Here is a 19,417-nt window from a genome sequence, read left to right on the forward strand (position 1 = left end):
GATCCTAAAATACATTCCACAGCTGGGCACTGTTTCATACACTCTACTTGACTTTACACTCACCATCAATTAGTTTAATGTTTCCTTTACCTTTGTGCCTGCATTGTCCCCTCAGTTGAGGGAGCTTCCTCAAGGAGCCAGATAAATTTCCAGAGGAAACTTGAGATGTGGCTTCCTCCACTTAGGTCATTAAATTTACACACTCGAATCCCTTTACATTTTAAAGTCTCTGAACTTGTGACATTGTCTTGCCTCAAACTGCAGTGCAGAACTCATCTGCGTCATGTCATCTTTAAATCATTCAGTCTCAGCCAGGCAGTTGAGCCGATCACACCCAATTAAACATAATGATGTTTCTTTCACCTGCCACTTTACTACTGAAAGGACAGGCAGAGCTCTTGAAGGCAGACAGTTAGCTTTATTTTTTTAAACTCACATGGGCAGTACCTAGCCTAACAGTCTCTGCCTGCTTTCCAAAGCCTCTGGCAAAAAAGGAAAAATACAGCAGGATGCCCAAGAGGAACAAGTGACAGTCCATACGTGGCAGTAAAAATTCAATATTAATGACATTATTCTAAGTTCAAGTAAATTTTGCAAGTTAGGTTCTAAAGGAACAATTCCCGTGCAAAACAGAGATTTGTGCATCTTTGGCAGCAGCCTTTTTTGAGCAATGCCTAAAACGAAACAACAGTATTTTTGTGTCACTGTTCACAATGTAGAGAATGCTTGGATGCCAGTCTACACCATCCAAGATGTGACATAATGAGATATATCACATCTAACAACATAAGTAACAGTCATCTCAATCTCTTATTTCTTGTCTTAAGCAAAAATTAGAAGGATTTAACCAAGAGCAGCAAAAATAGCTAGACATATGGGCAGATTCTCATAATTTGGGGGCGAGGGGGGTTCCTAAATAAAGATACCAATAAGGAAAGCCCAGTTACAAGTATTTTCTTACCAGATCTCCAATGAAAACAAAAAGCAATGGATTTAACTCTGGTAGTAATAAATAATAATAATAATAAAAAATATTTTCTTATATGGAGGTATCAGAACATACTGGGAAAAGACCAAAAGCCAAGAAAGAAATTATTTCATCAATTCCTTGAGAAGCCCAAAACAATAGTCTAGATGCTTGCTGCTGTAAATGCCAGCATAAGGATATACTCTCTCAAAACCAGTCATGTTGTAGATGATGCATATTACTCATGGACAACGATAGCTCAAGGCAGTATTTCACATAACTGGAAACATCACTCAAGTTTGATCCAAACTGAAACACAGCACTCTGTTGATAACAACAACAAATTTACCACTATGACTCTCCTGATTGAGAATTATAAGCCCTCCTGTACCATACAGGGCTCCTTTGAATTTAAAGCATTTGTTTAAATTGATACTACTCTACACGTTTTCAGCAAAGGAAATCTGTGAAGATCAGCTATATTCATTCATTGTATTCTACAACAAAAACTCTTATTACAGGGATGACAGGAATGTAAGAAGGGTAAGTAAGGCATGTGTCATATAGACACTGACATCAAAACAGACCCCCAAACCTTAATGCTATGTGAGCTAAACTGAACTGAAACATCAACCTTGTCAAAAAAAAAAAAAAAGGAGTAAACTGTAACAACTGAGCACTAAGTGTTAAAGAACAGAACTTACATTTGCCCTTGTTCTGTTTGCTTGGGTGGGAGGATGGTGGGTTTATCCTTTATTATTATTATTTCTCATAATTTAGTGTAATTCAGCATTTGGGTAATTCAGCATTCAAGCACTGGGACCTGGAAAGGATTAGTTGGAAAAAAAAAAAAAAAAAGAGAGCATCTCTACTACTTGCCCTTTAGCACACAGTAGTCAGTCCAAAAGTCCTGGGAACCCCTGAAAAAGGAATTACTACACCATACAGTAGGTTTGATCAGTATGGGATGTAAGAGTCATTTTAGGGTTTAGCATAGTTAAGCTCACAAAACTGTTCTTTTCAACTGGTTTCCCATTTCAATTGGTTTAATATTATACAGAAGGTTGTAGAGCAGTTAGTCATCCACCTCCACAGGGGAGGAAAACTGACTAGAGACAGACTCAGAAAGCCAAGAAAAAGCATTTTTCATTATTAAAAAAAATGAACTTCTGAATACAGGTCATTGTGCTTGGGGTACATCAAGAGAATGCAAACAGGCAGTTCTACAACACCAGCTTACCTCACTTCCACATCTCTGATTACATACAATGGATTAGCTGCCATCACTTAGACTAGCTCTTTAAGGTCTGAATGGCAAAGAACTGCATGTGGGCTTTTGGAACACAATGTAGCAATGTGTACTAAAAGTAGCATATTAAAAACAAATCGCTAAATGGCACAAAGATGTAATTTGCACAAACACGTTTCAGTTTAGCTCTTCAGTCTTCAACCCAAGGAAAACAATATTTGGTTTGACCACACCAGTATCCTTAAGCTCTGGGCCTCCAACAGTTTCTTGATTTATAACATCTAATGCAAAATTTTTAAATATCATCAGCTTTAACTGAGTAGTACCAAGTCAGAAACCGATTTTCACTTTTCTGTAAGGTAGCACTAAAACCAATACAAGCTGATGAGAAATATATTTTGTACTTTCTGGTTTGTTTACTCACTGAATTTGAATTTTTTTTTTGATAGAATATGAAGGCCACAGAGACTTCAACTCTCTCAGCTCTTCTTAAAGCAACTAGATTTCAGGGTAAGTGATCTTGCAAAGTAGTCAGCTTCACATTAATTGTTTCAGAGAAAGTTGGGAAAGACCCCTTAGTTGTTTTATGAAAGATACATTATTAACCACTTTAGCTGGCTAAGATTTAAATGTAGTGGATTCATATCATGGCAAAAAAACAAACAACAAAACAAACAAACAAACAAACAAACAATTACTTTCCTGGACCCTGAAAGCACTGTTAAGAGAATTACTGCTGAAGAAAATTTAAACCATCTTGACATTTCTACTGAAATTAGCTACTTTTAAGCTAACTTTAAACCCAAGTGGGCTTACTTACTGTTTTGTGTTTTAAACTTAGACCATTTAAATGTTTTAATTTACAGCACAGCCCTTATACAGAATTTTTTCAGTGCAACTGACAGACCAACAAACTGCAGTCCCAAACACAAAAACCATAAGGAGGGATCAGACCTTCTATAATTACTCCCTTTTTCCTTCAGAACACAAGCCTTTCCACCTCCCACCATTAACCTCATCCTCATCTTCCTTATCCTGAATAATCTAGAAGTGGACAAAATGTATCAGTTCACAAGGCCAACAATAAGGGCATTATTTAAAAAATTTACATGCTAGTCAAATTTATTTTTACATGGGTGAAGCAACAGAACTTCCTCTTCCCTATAAGAATTATCCAACAAATTATGCTTTACCATAAGGAAAATAAAAATACACACTCTGCAAAAGTCTCATTCTATTTAAAAACTTCTAGGTTTGTCCCATTTAAGGGTATTTCATTTTGTTCCCTCTTCAGCCACGCTGACTCTTCTCACCATAAATCTACACACCAACTTCCTTTTTCCTCTGAGTTTCTATGCTGCCTATGCTACTGTTGTTCATTTCAGATCCTGTTCTCTTTCCCATTCCCACACTCTGAAACCTCTTTCACAACTACTCATTTTGGTTCCTCACCCATGTCAGTGTTTGTAACCGGGAGTCACAGCCTGGCATGGACACGTAGAACCTTCCATCTCCCGCATGCCAAGCTCTTCCAAAGCGCTGCTGAAGCATCCCAGCTATGCGAAAGGCCTCCTCAGATTGCCCGCTCCAAGCACTTCAGGGTAGGAGAGCCTGGTCACTCTAGCACTATTTTCCTAGGACCCTAGCACTTCAAAAGCAGCCGCCTACCTTATACGTGTGAAAGTTTTTTGTAGCACAGGGCGTCTGTCAGGCAGCAGCACGTAATTATAACTACTACACCCTTTATAAGTCACTGTCCAGGATGTAGAAATATTTATTTTTCAGCAAAACCTCAGTGACATAGGTCTTAATCCACCTGCCACAATACACCCCCTTCTCAAACACCTGATGGATGGCCCTGTAGTTGAAGCACCTTCTTTCCCTAAATGTGCTTTAATATAGCTAAAATCCCGACTGTTTCTGAATAACAGTTTTGAGGTCAAAACGATGACCTGCTCTCTTGCCACTGCTCCGAGCTATCCTAAAAGATAACCCCCTGCAACAGAGCAACTTGATTGATCATGGTCATGACCGACCAAAAACTAGCTGGGGAAAGGTATCTCCCCTGGATGAAGATGTGTCTTCTGTATGGATACCTTTTCTCTTCCCGAATAGTTTCACGTGGTTTGACTGTCCAGGCTGGGCAGATGCTTCCTTCTCAAGGGGAGCAGAGCTGCAGACCCATGTGGCTTCACAGCATGGCACCCCAAGCACGATTTCAGTGAAATCCCCCCTCTTCACCCATCCATGTGGTGCCACACAACTATCCCAGCTCCCGTGATAATGCCGGGACCTACCTCACCCGGCCACCCCATCTCAGCCCTCCCCGCAGGCCCCCGGACACCCCTTCTCCTGCCCTACCATCCCCTCGGACACAGGTCGGAGGGACACACTTGGGATAGGGGCCCAAACAAGACGGTGGGGAGAGAGGGGGCTACACCACCCCCTCCTTACGACACGGATTTGTGGTGGAAGGCGGCAGGAAACACCCATTTCCACCCTGCGGGGCTGGATGAGGGGAAGGGGCGCCGTCATTCCACAGGAAAGACGGGCCAGGGAGGAGGGGGGATTGCCCCGCTGTGGGGTGAGGGCACGGAGGGGGGCACGGAGGCGGCGGAGGGACGCGGCCCCCGGGGCAGGAGCCGGGGCCGGAGCGGCCACTCACAGAACTCGGCGATGTAGGAGGACACGGCGTAGTTCTCCTCGCACCATTCCAGGGTGGAGGTCGGCGGGCCCCAGTAACCCTCCCGGTCGGCGGCCGGAGCCATCGCGGCGCCCGCTTCAGGCTCGAGCGGAACCGAGGGAAAGGGGAAGCGGAGGGAAGACGGCGCCGGGCCCGGAGCGCAGCACCAGCGGCGGCGGCAGCGGAGCAGGGAGGGCGGGCGGGGGCCGGCACTGGGCCCGCCCGGCCGGGGGCGGAGCTGCGGGTCGCCATGGCGACGAGCTGCGGCCTGCTGGGGGGGGGGGGTGATAGCTAGGGGCAGGGGAAGAGCTTTGTGGGAAAAAGGAGGGATTTAGGGAGTCTGTGGGGAAGGAATTGGTGTGGGGCACGTTTGGCTCTTAGGGAGCCCGCGCCATGCCCCTGTGGGGATGAGGCGGGACGGGCAACATCACGGCGCCCTCCTTGCCCTCTTTTCAAGCCAGTTTGGAGGCACTGAGAAGGTTTCCTCTCTCAGCTTTTCTCACTGGTTTTTCTTGCAGACTTCAGGTAGAGCTTGTAGTGTGAGCGGGGCTGCGTGCTGCCTTCGTGTTGTTAGAGCAGGATTCGCAGAGTCGTGGGGTGGTTTGGGTTGGAAGGAACTTTAAAGGCCATCTAGTTCCAACCCCCCTGCCATGGGCACACCTTCTAGTAGACTAGGTTGCTCAAAAGCCCCATCCGGCCTGGCCTTGAGCAATTCCCGGGAGGGGGCATCTGCAGCTTCTCTGGGCAACCTGTGCCAGCGCCTCACCACCCTCACAGTGAAGAATTTCTTCCTTAAGGCAATGAAGAGGCAAGTGTTCCTTGTACTCGTGGGCTGAGAGGAGGAAGGTTTTTTATAGCACTGCCTACTACACGGGGGTTTTCCTCTCATCTGATGCCTTATTTAGTTTCCTCAGTGCTTACTACGTGTACTATACTTACACCCATAATATGCAAACTGCTTCTCAAGCAGAGTTGGTATCCAGAGGCAAGTAGAATCTAAAAAGGGAAAGACTCAAAACACATGGGAAAAGAAAAAAGTGCACCAGTAAAGGCCTCATAGTACTGTGTGATTTTCATGTTTCAGAAGATGGTCCAAAGATTGGATGAGAAGCTTTGGGGCAGACCTTGGGGGCTGTACACAGTGCTTGCACCCTGCTGGTCAGCAGAATTTATTATACCCACTTATAAACCCATAAACCTCTTTTCCCACATTTTATTTCTCCTCACCTCCCCTTCTGTAAACTATAAAACTCCAATCTAAACACAGACCTTTCCTAGTGTAAATTTCAGAATGTATACATCTATCATGAAGACTAGCCTGCCTTCTGCAGTTCAGTTTATATATCATTGCTTTCAGCATTAGGCAGAGATATATTTAACAGATATCACTATTTGTCATAGTGTTATACAGCCTTCAAAGCAAGATTTATTTTAGTGATGGCAATAACGATACACTTAAATGGTCAAAACAACATCAAATAACTGTGGATTTCTATATGCAGACCTGGCTTTATATATTTTTCTGACCTAGATTATCCTTCTAAAATTTAGTCTTTCAAAACTGAGGGCAGGAAGAGTATCAGACTGATCCAGATGCAGAAAAGTGGCTGTAAGCAATGAAGAGTATTTTGACCTGTTTGATGCATGTTAGCTTTTCGGACTTTTGAAGGTTCTGTTTATATAGTAAGGAAATTTGTAGGGCTCTAATCAATCTTTTATTATCATGGTAAACTATTTTAAGGTTAAAAGTTCTTAACAGAAAAATAATTCAAAGTTTGAAATTGCAGTTGTTCAGAAACTAAAGAAATAACTATGAAATATCTTAAATATTAGCTAATAAATATTTGGTCACCAAGAATAAAAATGAGAACAATACGGAAAAAAGCAGGCAATTTTTGTAATACTGAATTACAATTGGCTTTAAATAAATAATTAAAAATATTGATGTTTGTTTCTTTTCTCATCACATGCATGCTGGCCATGAGAAGATTTGTCACCACAACAGAAACAGATGTCAGACATGAAACTGGCTTTAAAAAATGGGTGAGATAAATTAATGGAAGATTGTATGGGGTAGACAGAAACAACAATGTGGGTTGTCATCCATTCTGATGTCCATAGAAAGACAATAAAAATGCTTAGCTAGCCCCTTACTTTGAATCATTGGGGTATTTTTATTTATTTGGCACATTTCTGTAGTATTTTCCATCACAATATGCATTTACTTCTGACTTGTTCTGTGGTTTGATTCTCTGCTGTTGAACTCTGATGAACCTTTCAGTCCTCAGAAGGATAGTATTGAAGAGGCAGCCTGAAAATATTTTATAGAGGTAAATTCGTCTTCCACAACACCAACTTTGACCATCTCAGCTGTTACAATAATACATATCAAAAGCATTACTTTTCCTCTGTAACCTTGAGCTATGCATTGTTATGTCCATTACTGCACTGGATATAATGTGACAGCCTGAAGTTATTTGCATCTAAATGTGGTCTATCTGATTAAAGGGTCAAACCTACCTCTGTCTAGGTGTTGGATTTTCTTTCTCTGATCTGTATGACCTATGGAGGGAATGTCTTGGTTTTGAAATAACAAACAAACATAAAGCTCCTGAAATGCTTATTTTCAGTAACACTAAAAATGTACTTATGCTGATGAAGTAGTTTCCTGTGGCCTCAGGTTGCCTGTGGCTAAGGATCCTCTTTCCACACAGTTTTATGTTGCCCTGAAACCTCATGGCCTGACTGATCAGTGGTTAATTGAGTTATGTCAGTTTACACCACTAGAGGGATATGTCCTGTTAATTTAGTGTGTGAATCCAGTAGTATTTTGCTTGGGAATGGAAAAGGGCTGCTATTCAGAAATGGCATGTGTTCAGCTTATTTTTGTGATCAGTGAAATTCAGGAAATGACACCTGAAGAAGAACATTTTTGTCTCTCTCTGCTCTATGCAAATACTTTATCAAGGCTTATGCTGCTGATTGTTTCATTTCTGCATAAAATAGGACCCTGCTGAGAAAGCATAATTTTACACAGACCTGCGCCGCCTTACCCAAGAGGTTCCTGCAGATGATAAGATCATTATCCTTGGTGATTTCAACACCAGAGTAGGAAAGAATTTTGAAGCATGGAAAGGAATATTAGGCAAGCATGGTGTTGGAAACTGCAACAACAGTGGTCGACTTCTGCTGGAATTCTGTGCGGAGCAACAGCTCACCATCACTAATACTACCTTTCAGCAGAAAAATAGTCTGAAGACAACCTGGATGCATCCTAGGTCTAAGCATTGGCACCTCATCAATTATGTCTTGGTGCAACGGAGAGATGTCCGCGATGTCCACCATACCCACGTGATGCCCAGCGCAGAATGCCAAACAGACCATCGGCTTGTGCGCTGCAAACTTAACTTCAATGTTAAGTTCAAACCTAAAAGGGGCAGTATCCCAAGGAGGAGACTCCAAGTTAACAATCTCCAATCAGACACAGTGAGAGACAGATTCCAGGCAAATCTTCAAACTACGTTCAAAAACCATTCCATAGATTCTACAGATGCCTCATCTGAAACACTTTTACACCATATTAAAAACAACATCCTGCAGTCCTCTGAAGAATCCTTAGAGTTCTCCTCCAAGAAGAACAAGGACTGGTTTGATGAAAACAATCAAGAGATCCAGGAATTGTTGAGGAAGAAGAGAACCGCTCACCAAGCACACCTTGCGCTGCCATCCTGTCACGTAAGAAAAACAGCCTTTCATCTTGCATGCAGCAAGCTCCAACAGAAACTCTGTGACATACAGAACAAGTGGTGGACCAATCTAGCTGAAAAAACTCAATTATGCGCAGATAGAGGTGATCACAGAGGATTCTATGAGGCCCTGAAAACAGCATACGGGCCTACATACCAGGTCCAGTGCCAATGGTCAAATGCTGACAGATAAAACCTGCATTCTGAATCGATGGTCTGAACACTTTCAGACCCTTTTCAGTACTAGCCGTGTAGTCCAAGACTCAGCAATTCAGTCCATCACACAACAACCAGTGAAGTATGAGTTGGATACTGCCCCCACTTTAGGAGAAATCCTTAAAGCCATACAGCAGGTGAAAATCGGCAAGGCAGCTAGGGTTGACGGAATTCCACCCGAAGTCTGGAAACATGGGGGCCAAGCACTCCATGCTAAATTTCACGAGTTTGTGGTGCGCTGTTGGGAACTAGGCAAACTACCATCAGACCTTTGAGATGCAGTCATCATCACTTTGTATAAGAAGAAAGGAATTAAATCAGACTGTTCAAATTACCGTGGTATTACTCTGCTCTCCATTGCTGGCAAAATCCTGGCAAGAATACTTCTGAACAGACTAATACCCGCTATTGCAGAAGGAATTCTACCTGAAAGCCAGTGTGGTTTCAGAGCCAACAGGAGCACCACAGACATGGTATTTGTTCTCAGACAACTGCAAGAGAAGTGTAGGGAACAGAACAAAGGTCTTTATGTAACCTTTGTTGACCTCACCAAGGCTTTCAATACAGTGAGCAGAAAAGGTCTTTGGCATATTTTGGAACGCTTAGGTTGTCCCCCCAAATTCCTTAAAATGATCATCTCAGCATGGCCAAGTCAGATATGGCAATGCACTTTCTGAACCCTTCCTAATAACTAATGGTGTGAAACAAGGCTGCATTCTTGCACCAACCCTTTTCACAGTCTTTTTCAGCATGATGCTCCAAAGGGCCACGGCAGACCTCGATGATCAGGATGGTATCTACATTCGATACTGCACTGATGGAAGCCTATTCAACCTAAGGCGACTGAAGGCCCACACCAAGACCTTAAACCATCTTGTCCAGGAGCTGCTTTATGCTGATGATGCCGTCCTTGTTGCCCACACAGAAGCAGCTCTGCAGCGTTTAACATCCTGCTTTGCAGTCGCTGCTGAGCTCTTTGGGCTGGAAGTCAGCTTAAAGAAGACAGAAGTTCTCTATCAACCTGCACCTCAGGAAGTCTTCCATCATCCCCATATCACCATTGGCCAATCAGAGCTCAAATCAGTCCAGACAAGCCCCCTACAGCAGTTATATTACCTAGGTAGCCTCATCTCCTCGGATGGTAAGATTGACAGAGAGATAGACAACAGGTTAGCAAAGGCATACAGTGCCTTCGGAAAGCTTCATAAAAGAGTTTGGCGTAATAAACACTTGAAGAAAAGTACCAAGATCAGTTTACAGAGCCATTGTGCTGTCTACTCTCTTATACGGATCTGAATCATGGGTCATCTACCGCCACCACCTGCATCTCCTAGAACACTTCCATCAACACTGTCTCCGTACAATCCTAACATCCACTGGTCAGATATGTAACTAATACATCTGTTCTAGAACAAGCAGCAGTCACAAGTATTGAGGCCATGTTACTGAGAACACACCTGCGTTGGGCAGGGCACGTCTCCAGGATGAAGGACCACCGCCTCCCTAAGATCTTTGTGGTGAACTTGCCCCCAGCTGCCGCATGAGAGGAGCCCCGAAGAGAAGATACAAGGACTCCCTGAAACAACATCTCAGCCTTGGCCATGTTGATCAACATAACTGGTCTACTCTGGCCTCCAATCAGGAGGTCTGGAGACACACTATCTTTAACACTGCTGATGCTTTTGAGAAAGCACGCAGGATCACCCTTGAGGAGAAAAGACAATGCAGAAAGAATCGTGTCTTGCAGAATACATCACCTAAGGCGTTTTTCTGCTGTGCCTTTTGCAACTGGACGTGCCTATCTCATATTGGCCTTTTTAGCCACCAACACGCTTGTAACAAACGTGGGTAGAGCCCTTCCCAAATCTTCGTTTGCAAAACCTAGCCATGAAAATGGGACCTAATAAGCAGATTGATTAGAACTCATTATGGTGATATATGTTGGAGAAGATTGTACTTACTTCCTCTCATCAGTGTATATGTGCAAAGGGGAAGATAAAACTGACATAAAATCTTGAAAATGTTTTCACTGCTTGGTTCTAATGATGTTAAAATAAAGAAGTCATTCACAAAAATAAAGCTGATTTTTTTACTATAAATTGCCTTTTCAAATTTTACAGTAATTATCGCAGAATGGTTTGGGTTGGAAGGGACCTTAAAGACCACCTAGTTTCAACCCCTCTGCCATGGGCAGGAATACCTTCTACTAGACCAGGTTGCTCAAAGCCCTATCCAACCTACTCTGAACATTTCCAGGGATGGGGCATCCACAGCTTCTCTGGGCAACCTGTGCCAGTGCTTCACCATTCTCACAGTGAAGAATTCATTCCTGATCTAATATCTAATGGAGTAATTCCTCCTTGTCCTGTCACTCCATGCCTTTGTCAAAAGTCCCTCTCCAGCTCTCTTGTAGCCCCTTTAGGTACTGGAAGTAGCTCTAAGGTCTCTCCAGAGCCTTCCCTTCTCTGATATGAACAGACCCAACTCTCTCAGCCTGTCTCCGTAGCAGATGGGCTCCAGCCCTCTGATCATCTTATGAACCTGTCCATCCTGTAGGATTTTTTTTTTAATTGGGCCATAACATTTACATCATCTTAGGTGTTGAAACCCAGGCCATGGTTCTCAGCTCTAAAGTCTCACTTCCCATGATAATATTGGTTTCTAAATACTACATCTCAAAATGTCATTGGCAGCTTTCTGAATTGTCTAGTCCATACTGGTTAAAGAAAAAGGTTATTAACACCTCTAGATTCTGCAAGCCTGATCCTGTGTAACATGTAATTTATCCCATTGGTTTATGTGCAGATAGCATGAGTAAGATGCTAAAAACAGGATTATAAGGGGCTGAATCAGAGTCTTTGTAATGTGCCTTGAAGTCTGAGGGTTCTTTATGAGACTGAGGCTGAGATGAAGATAATTATGCCTGAAGAAATACCCCAGAAACTTATTGGCACCTGAATGAATGAAAAAGAGAAGTTGTTTCCTGGTGTGGAGAAGGATTTGATCAAAGAAACTTCAGTGGGCTTTAGCAGACCTGATTGCTTGTTCATCTCTAGGTAAAGCAGAAATGTCTGCGCTGGTGTTACATGGAGTCAGGCATTTGTAAATTATCATCAAAAGGATTCATGTCGCAAAGCCATAAACATTTTCATAATTTCCCCAGTGTAATATGACTCTTCTTAGTCATATTCTCAAGGCTATTGTATGCATTTTGGCAACTGATTGTGGTAGTGAATGACAGCATCACAAATTGCAGCTCTGTGGATGCTGTAAGCATCCAGCGCTGATGGGCTCAGATATGAATATAATCACCTGAATAGTGCTGATGGAAACAGGGGTTGCTGAGGACAGGTATTTAGGAAAGGAGGTGTGACCTGCTGGGGACAGGACATTTCCTCATGCAGAGGGTGGTTCAGTCCTATATCCAATCCTCAAAGCCAATTTTAGGGAGGTATTTTTCCTCTCCATCTCTTTCCTTGCACAAGCCTTTCTGCTCAGGCCTATCAAGTTGTATCCCAACGCCTTTAATATCAAAACCTGAGGCAGGTGATACCATCCACAGTGGGTCCCATTTTACCAAAATGAGGAAGTTTGCTTTTTTTTTAGCAGTGGATTAGGCTGAAGCTTTTCTGCACCTGGTTGTTACTACCCTGTAACCACAGAGTCTGCGTAGGTGTCTCCAAGCACCTGCAGCTTTCAACCCATTGTATTAGTATGAAGTAAAATTCATGTCAGTTTGCACTAAATTGCAGGGCTGAAATTGGTGAGGGCGGAGATAAACCTGCTGTTCAGCCATTCCCAAGGGAGAAGCAGCTGACACTGGGAGAAGTGTGGAAAAAGAGCTCAGCCTAGTAACTTCTCCAATTATCCGAGCTTAATTCACCCTTATATGTGAATAAGAGCCCTTATCAGCTGCAAAATGTCTATGGTAAATGTACACCACTTTAAGCTGAAACATCAAATGAAAATCTATCATGGGAGGGAGACTTTACAGAGGCACAAATGGCATATGCCTCAATCTCATCGAGTTTCAAAGAAATCTTGCAATCCGTCTGCCTTTGTGCTTTGGAATTCTTCTAGTGCTTTAGTAGCAGAAGGAAATGCCATAAGAATTCAGTGTTTACACTTGTAAACAGCTTTCTCTTTAGGAAAAATATAGCAAGCTGTCTTTTTCTGCCTGCTAATTTACATACAGTTCAATATGAAGAGACTCCAATGAACTTTGTGACAATATTTGTGTGTTAATCTCAATTTGAATCTCAACTTAAAGGCTCAGTTCACTTCCTTAAATGCTGGCACCTTGTGTCACTGGAGATTCTTTCAGAGCAACAGCTGAAGGCCAGGATGCCCTGAGATCACTGGAAGTTTCCTAAGTACAGTGTCATCCCCCATATGGTGCTCAGCTGCTTTGCATTCAAAAGCACTAAATGGTTATGTTTCTATGAATTGAATTAAGCTTAGCTGTCTGGCTTTTTTGGCCAGATGAGGTCATGAATCCTTAGTCTTTACTCTCTTCTGAAAAGCACTCCACTCTGTTTTGAGGTCAATGAAGCTCCAATTAGGTTTTCTGTCCTGACAGCATCCATGGAAGGTTCATACCTAATTGATGCTTGGACTTGCTTTTACATCAGTTGGCTTGAATTGAGGCATTTATGGGAAGCGGTCTTAGAATCATGAAATCGTTAAGGTTGGAAAAGACCTCTAAGATCATTGAGTCTAACCATTAATCCAGCACCACCATGTTCACCGCTAAACACTGTTCCCTAGTGCTACAATCCCCATGTTTTTTGAACACTTCCAGAGATGGTAATTCCACCACTACCCTGGGAAGCATGTGACCATACAAAATTCTATGAATCACAGAATCATAGAATGGTTTGGGTTGGAAGGGCCTTAAAGATTATCTAGTTTCAACTCTCCTGCCATGGACAGGGACACCTTCCACTAGACCAGGTTGCTCAAAGCCCCATCCAACCTGGCCTTGAACATTTCTGGGTTTGGGACTGTCTGACTTCTCTGGGCAACCTGTGCCAGTGCCTCACAACAGCTCACATTAAGGAATTTCTTCCTAATGCACATCTAAACCTGCCCTCTGTCATTTAAAGACATTACCCCTGGTCCTATCACTACATGCCCCCATAAAATGTCCCTCTCCAGGTCTCTTGTGATCAGCTGGGGACTGTAAAGGACTGCTCAGCAACCACCTATTGCAGGAATGGAACTCCCAATGCTATGAGGGTTACTTAAGGCAAATTTGAAGGAAAAATATTGTCAAGAAGCAAGAAAATGGCTGGAAGACAGGCTAATCTTGTCTGTGAGAGAGAAGGGCTGAAGTGGTTTTTTATCCCAAAACTGCAGTGGGAATGGATTTAGAGAATTTAGCTATTGCCATTGTTTCCCCCTTTTCCTATAACTTTCGGTTTAGGGAAGAAGAAGCACCCACAAACCATTCATCAGCGTATTTTGTATAATATAGTGTGTGAACCGGAAGGTGATGTATGTGTTCTATAAACCCTCTCCATCCAATTATGCATGCTTGCACTTGGTCTCACGGATAGGGAAAGCAATTCCTCATATTGCTGCTCTGAAAAGCCTGGAATAAAAGGCGGGAAAACCACTAGAAGCAAGAAACAGTCTCCAATGGTAAGCAGATGCAGATATATATTAAAATGTCAATAATAAATAATTTTTTTTAAATTGAAATATCTTCAGTTGCACTGCACTGACAGTGGGGAAGGCAGCTGCTATTCTCTTCCTTGATCTCTGGGAAAACGGCATATTTACCCCAAGCACATGCAAACTTTTCTACTTAGCCTGGAAATGAAGCACATTCTGCCCGATGTGATGTTATAATTCTCCCGTTTACTGCAGGAAGGAGGAGGAAAGGATGGTCAAGTCATTATTTACTGACAAAAATCCTTTGTTAGTTTTCTGGATATCAGTTAACTACCAGTGAGCTGACCAATTTACACCTCAGCCAAACTCTTTTCTTTAGCAAGTAGTTAATTAAAGAGGCTGCTTAGACAATTCAATTTTACTTTATTATCATAGCTTGGATATTCAGACCTGTGAACTAAAATGGAGGATAAAGGAAACACAAATAAATGCAATAATACATTTCCACTTGAACTTTCTGCTGGAATGACTTGTGTCCTCCTATTTCCACAGTAAATGGTGATGATCAGCCTCAGTAGGAGAGGTCATTACTAGACAGGGAAAAAAAGATATTTTCTGAAGCTTTTGTATCACGGATCCTGCTTTCTTATGGCATCAGCTTCCAAGAAGTTGATCTGATGTCACAGAAGTAAGTCATAGAATCTACAGAATCATCTAGGTTGGAAAAGGCCTTTTAAGATCAAGTCCAATCATTAATCCAGCACTGCCAAGCCCATCACTAAACCATATCCCTAAGTGTCACACCTACACGTCTTTAAAATCCTTCTAGGGATGGTGACTTTACCATTTCCCTGGATAGCCTGTTCCAAAGCTTGACAATCCTTTGGTGAAGAAATTTTTTCCTGATATCTAATCTGAACTGGAGAGAAGAGACTGGCCCGGCTGAACAGTTAGCTTCATTGGAACTCAGGGAAGAAAGCGAGTTTATGACCTTTGGAAAAAAAGGACAGGCAGCTCAGGAAGTGTACAAGGATGTTGTTAGATCATGTAGAGAGAAAATTAGAAAGGTAAAAGCTCAGCTAGAACTCAATCTGGCCACCGTTGGGAAGAGAATAAAAGTGTTTTTATAACTACTTTAACAACAAAAGGAGGGCCAAGGAAAATCTCCATCCTTTATTGGATGCAGGAGTGAACATTGACACCAAGGATGAGCATAAGGCTGAAGTACTTAATACTTCTTTGCCTCAGTCTTTAACAGTAAGACCAGTTACCCTCAGGGCAATGGGTCCCCTAGGCTGGCAGACAGGGACAGGGAGCAGAATAGGCTCCTGTAATCCAGGAGGAAGTAGTTAGTGACCTGCTGTTGCCACTTAGACGCTCATAAGTCTATGGGCTGGGTGGGATTCATCCAAGGGTACTGAGCGAGCTGGCAGAGGAGCTCACCAAGCTACTCTCCATCATTTATTATCAGTCCTGGTTAACCAGGGAGGTCCCAGATGACTGGATGTTGGCCAGTGTGATGCCCATCTATAATAGGGGTCGGAAGGAGGATCCACAGAACTATAGACCCATCAGACTGACCTTGGTGCCTGAGAAGGTTAGGGAATAGATTATCTTGAAAGCCATCACACTGCACTTGCAGAACAACAAGGGGATCAGGCACATCCAACACGGGTTTAGGAAAGGCAGGTTCGGCTTGAACAACCTGATCTCCTTTTATGACCAGGTGACCCACCTGGTGGATGAGGGAAAGGACGTGGAGTTCACTAAAGCCTTTGACAACATTTCCCACAATGATGTTCTGGATAAGGGATCAAGGGCACCCTCGGTAAATTCACAGATGACGCTAGGTTGAGCAGGAGTGTTGATCTGCTAGAGGGTAGGAAGGCTCTGCAGAGGGATCTGGACAGGCTGGATCAATAGGTCAAAGACAGTTGTATGAGGTGCAATAAAGACAAATGCCAGGTCCTCCACCTAGGTCACAACAATCCCATGCAGTGCTACAGGCTGGGGCAGAGTGGCTGGAAAGTGAGCCGGTGGAAATGACCTGGAGGTGCTGGTCAACAGCAGCTGAACGTGAGCCAGCAGTGTGCTCAGGTGCCAAGAAGGCCAATGACATTCTGGCTTGTATCAGCAATAGTGTGGCCAGCAGGACTAGGGAAGTGATTGTGTTCAGTTTTGGGCTCCTCACTACGAGAAGAACATTGAGGTGCTGGAGTGTGTCCAGAGAAGGGCAATGAGACTGGTGAAGGGTCTAGAGAGTGAGTCATATGAGGAGTGGCTGAGGGAGCTGGGGCGAGGCTCAAGGAAGATTTATGCCTCTCTACAACTACTGGAAGAGGTTGTAAAAAGGTGGGAGTCAGCCTCTTCCCCCAGCCTACTAGTGACAGGACAAGAGGAAATGGCCTCAAGTTTGTGCCAGGGGAGGTTCAGGTGGGACCTCAGGAACAATTTCTTCACCTGAAAGGGTTATCAAGCATTAGATGGGCTGTCCAAGGAAGGGGTGGAGTAACATCCCTGGAAGTGTTCAAGAAACGACTGATGTGGCACGTAGTGCTATGGTTTATTTGATAGGGTGTTGTTTAGTCAGCGATTGAACTCAATGATCTTGAAGGTCTTTCCAACCTAAATGACTCTATGATTCTATGACACACCAAAATTCATACATATTCATATCAAAACTGTAGGTTGAGAGCAGGTCCATCATGACTTTCTGAAAGTTTCATCCTGAAGTGTAACATAATTATTTAATTACAAAGTGAATTACCACCTAATTACAACATGTGAAATTCCATCATGGGCATGAATCATATTCTGAATTCTGCCTGTGTTAAAGCATTATGGCACCAATGGTAAGTCAGTATGATACAATACGGAATTACTGCACTGAGTGCTGAGCATGGCAGCTGTGGACAGTCTGAAACCACTCAGTGGTTGTCTGACTTCAAATGCCACAGTAGCTGTGACCTAAAAGTTAGGCAATGCTTATGTGTAGTTTAAACTTGACCAATATGCTTAACACAACCGTAAAATACCCTCCATGAATGCTATGGATTTCTGTGATCTGTATTAATAACTTTGTAGCTTTCTGGTAGAACCTGGAGTGTGACTGTCTCAGGGAAATGAATACAGTGACTCTCCAGTAGGCTAGACTTCAAAAGCCAATCTACGTTTTCCCCTGTAAAATAAGAAAAGGGCTCAGCCCTGCTTGTCACAGGACTGGCTTTTCTCTAGGCCCATCTCTGAACAAGGCTGGGGAACTGTACTTCTGTAGGACTGAATTGTCTGCATCAGTTTTGCTACCGAAAACACGTGCCCTGTTCATGAACAGGTACAACTGACACAGATTAGAGTATTGCTGATGCTTGAACAAAAGGGGAATAAAATTCAGTGAGGCTCCAGTGCAGATTTGCTACTCTCTCATGCCAATCCTCCCAAAGAAAGTTGCAATGCACTCAGAGGTTAGTGTCGTATATCAGCCCATTTGATCAAGGGCTAAGCAGTGCTTCTGGATGAATTAAATTGGTGGGGTTTTTTTATGCCATCCAAGACGCTCTTTACTACTCAGTTGCTCTATATGTGCCAGAGACAATCAGAAAATAGTTTAACACCTTCCTGCTTGTACTCCTTATTCCCGTACTTAAGAGGAACATTCTACACATGGCTTCCGTTGTCAGGGACCGTGCTATTCACATGACTGTCTTCATTTTTGAAGCCAACGGTCTCTGAAGGCTTTGGAGGCCAGACTGCTAATCTCTTGACAAGTGAGTGTATTTCTTGACAGTGTGATTGGTGTTGGCCCATCGCCCTTAATGGCTTGGCCCTCTGACAGCTGGCAGTGATTTTCTGACGGCTGGAGCCCTGTCACATGCCCCCTGACAGCAGCAGAATAATATTCTCATGCCTGCTATAATGGCAAATGCATTTGGAAAGCTCATGAATAAAATTCCCTTCCTTGTCTCTTTTTATAACTCTGGTGTGCATTTCTGTTGCCTACTTTCTCCTCGTTGTTTTTATTTTAAACCCTCTCTCCACACTTATTTCTCCTACTCTATTATTATTCTCATGTTATCAGAGTGACATAGATAGACACTTCTAATTTCCTTCCTTCTTGAGATTCAATGCTCTTTCTTTTGGTCTTTGAGCAATATTCCCCAGATATTGTTTGCAGGAGGCTGAGTCCTGTGTGAAACTGCCATGCAGAGCCCCTCTTTGTTTATTCCTACCAGCTTCTAACAATGCCATTTCCATCTTCCATCACCCTTGCTTGCCAGCTTTGATATTTATTTTCAAAACATGCCTTTGACTCTGTGTGTTTCTCAGGAAAGTCTGGGCTTGGTTCCACAAGCCCGACATACCTCCTAACTGAAAGTGCAGACAAGAACCTGGGTGCAGGGAGGCAGGGGAAAGGGGGAGCCAAGGTGTAAAACATTTTTGCCTTAGCTCTTGGACAGTATGGTTTGCCCTTAGCTGAATAGGAGGAGATGGCTGGAGTTAGAGCTCATCTACATGACAGACAAGGACTCAAGAAAGCAGAATCTAGGTGTTTTATTAATGGGAGTTACTTATTATCCAGAGAGACTAGTCCATGAGAGAGAGAGAGAGGAAGGGAGGGAGGGGATTGCTGCCAGCAGGCGGGAAACCTCCTGTTTCAGCAGTCTGGGATGCAAGATTAATGTCTAATTCTCTAAGGGTTCTGGGAAGATAGGAAAGTAGATTATCTTTCAGTACCCATTTCAAAAAAATAGTGTGTCCTTAAATCATAGAACTGCAGAATGGTTTGCATCAGAAGAGGCCTTTAAGATCTAGTTCCAACCCCACTGCCATGCTAAGGGGACACCTTTCAATAGACCACATTGGTCAGAGGCCCAAATGAAGAGTCTTATTTCTTTTTCAAAGGGGAGACACCATTGCACAAACCAAACAGGTACCACTGAGCA

At 43.1% G+C, this 19,417-nt stretch overlaps 1 protein-coding gene across 1 annotated transcript in view; it reads right to left on the reverse strand.

The window, feature by feature from the left end:
* Positions 1 to 5,105, reverse strand: part of ACER3 (alkaline ceramidase 3) — a 58,871-nt gene extending 53,766 nt beyond the window's left edge. The window contains exon 1 of the mRNA XM_032679505.1: positions 4,882 to 5,105. Within this exon, the coding sequence (XP_032535396.1) occupies positions 4,882 to 4,984 (103 nt within the window). The 5' untranslated portion in view covers positions 4,985 to 5,105. The remainder of the gene's footprint in view (positions 1 to 4,881) is intronic.
* Between the last annotated feature and the right edge of the window lie 14,312 nt (positions 5,106 to 19,417).

Source organism: Chiroxiphia lanceolata, chromosome 2 (assembly GCF_009829145.1).
Source record: "Chiroxiphia lanceolata isolate bChiLan1 chromosome 2, bChiLan1.pri, whole genome shotgun sequence".
NCBI lineage: Eukaryota > Metazoa > Chordata > Aves > Passeriformes > Pipridae > Chiroxiphia > Chiroxiphia lanceolata.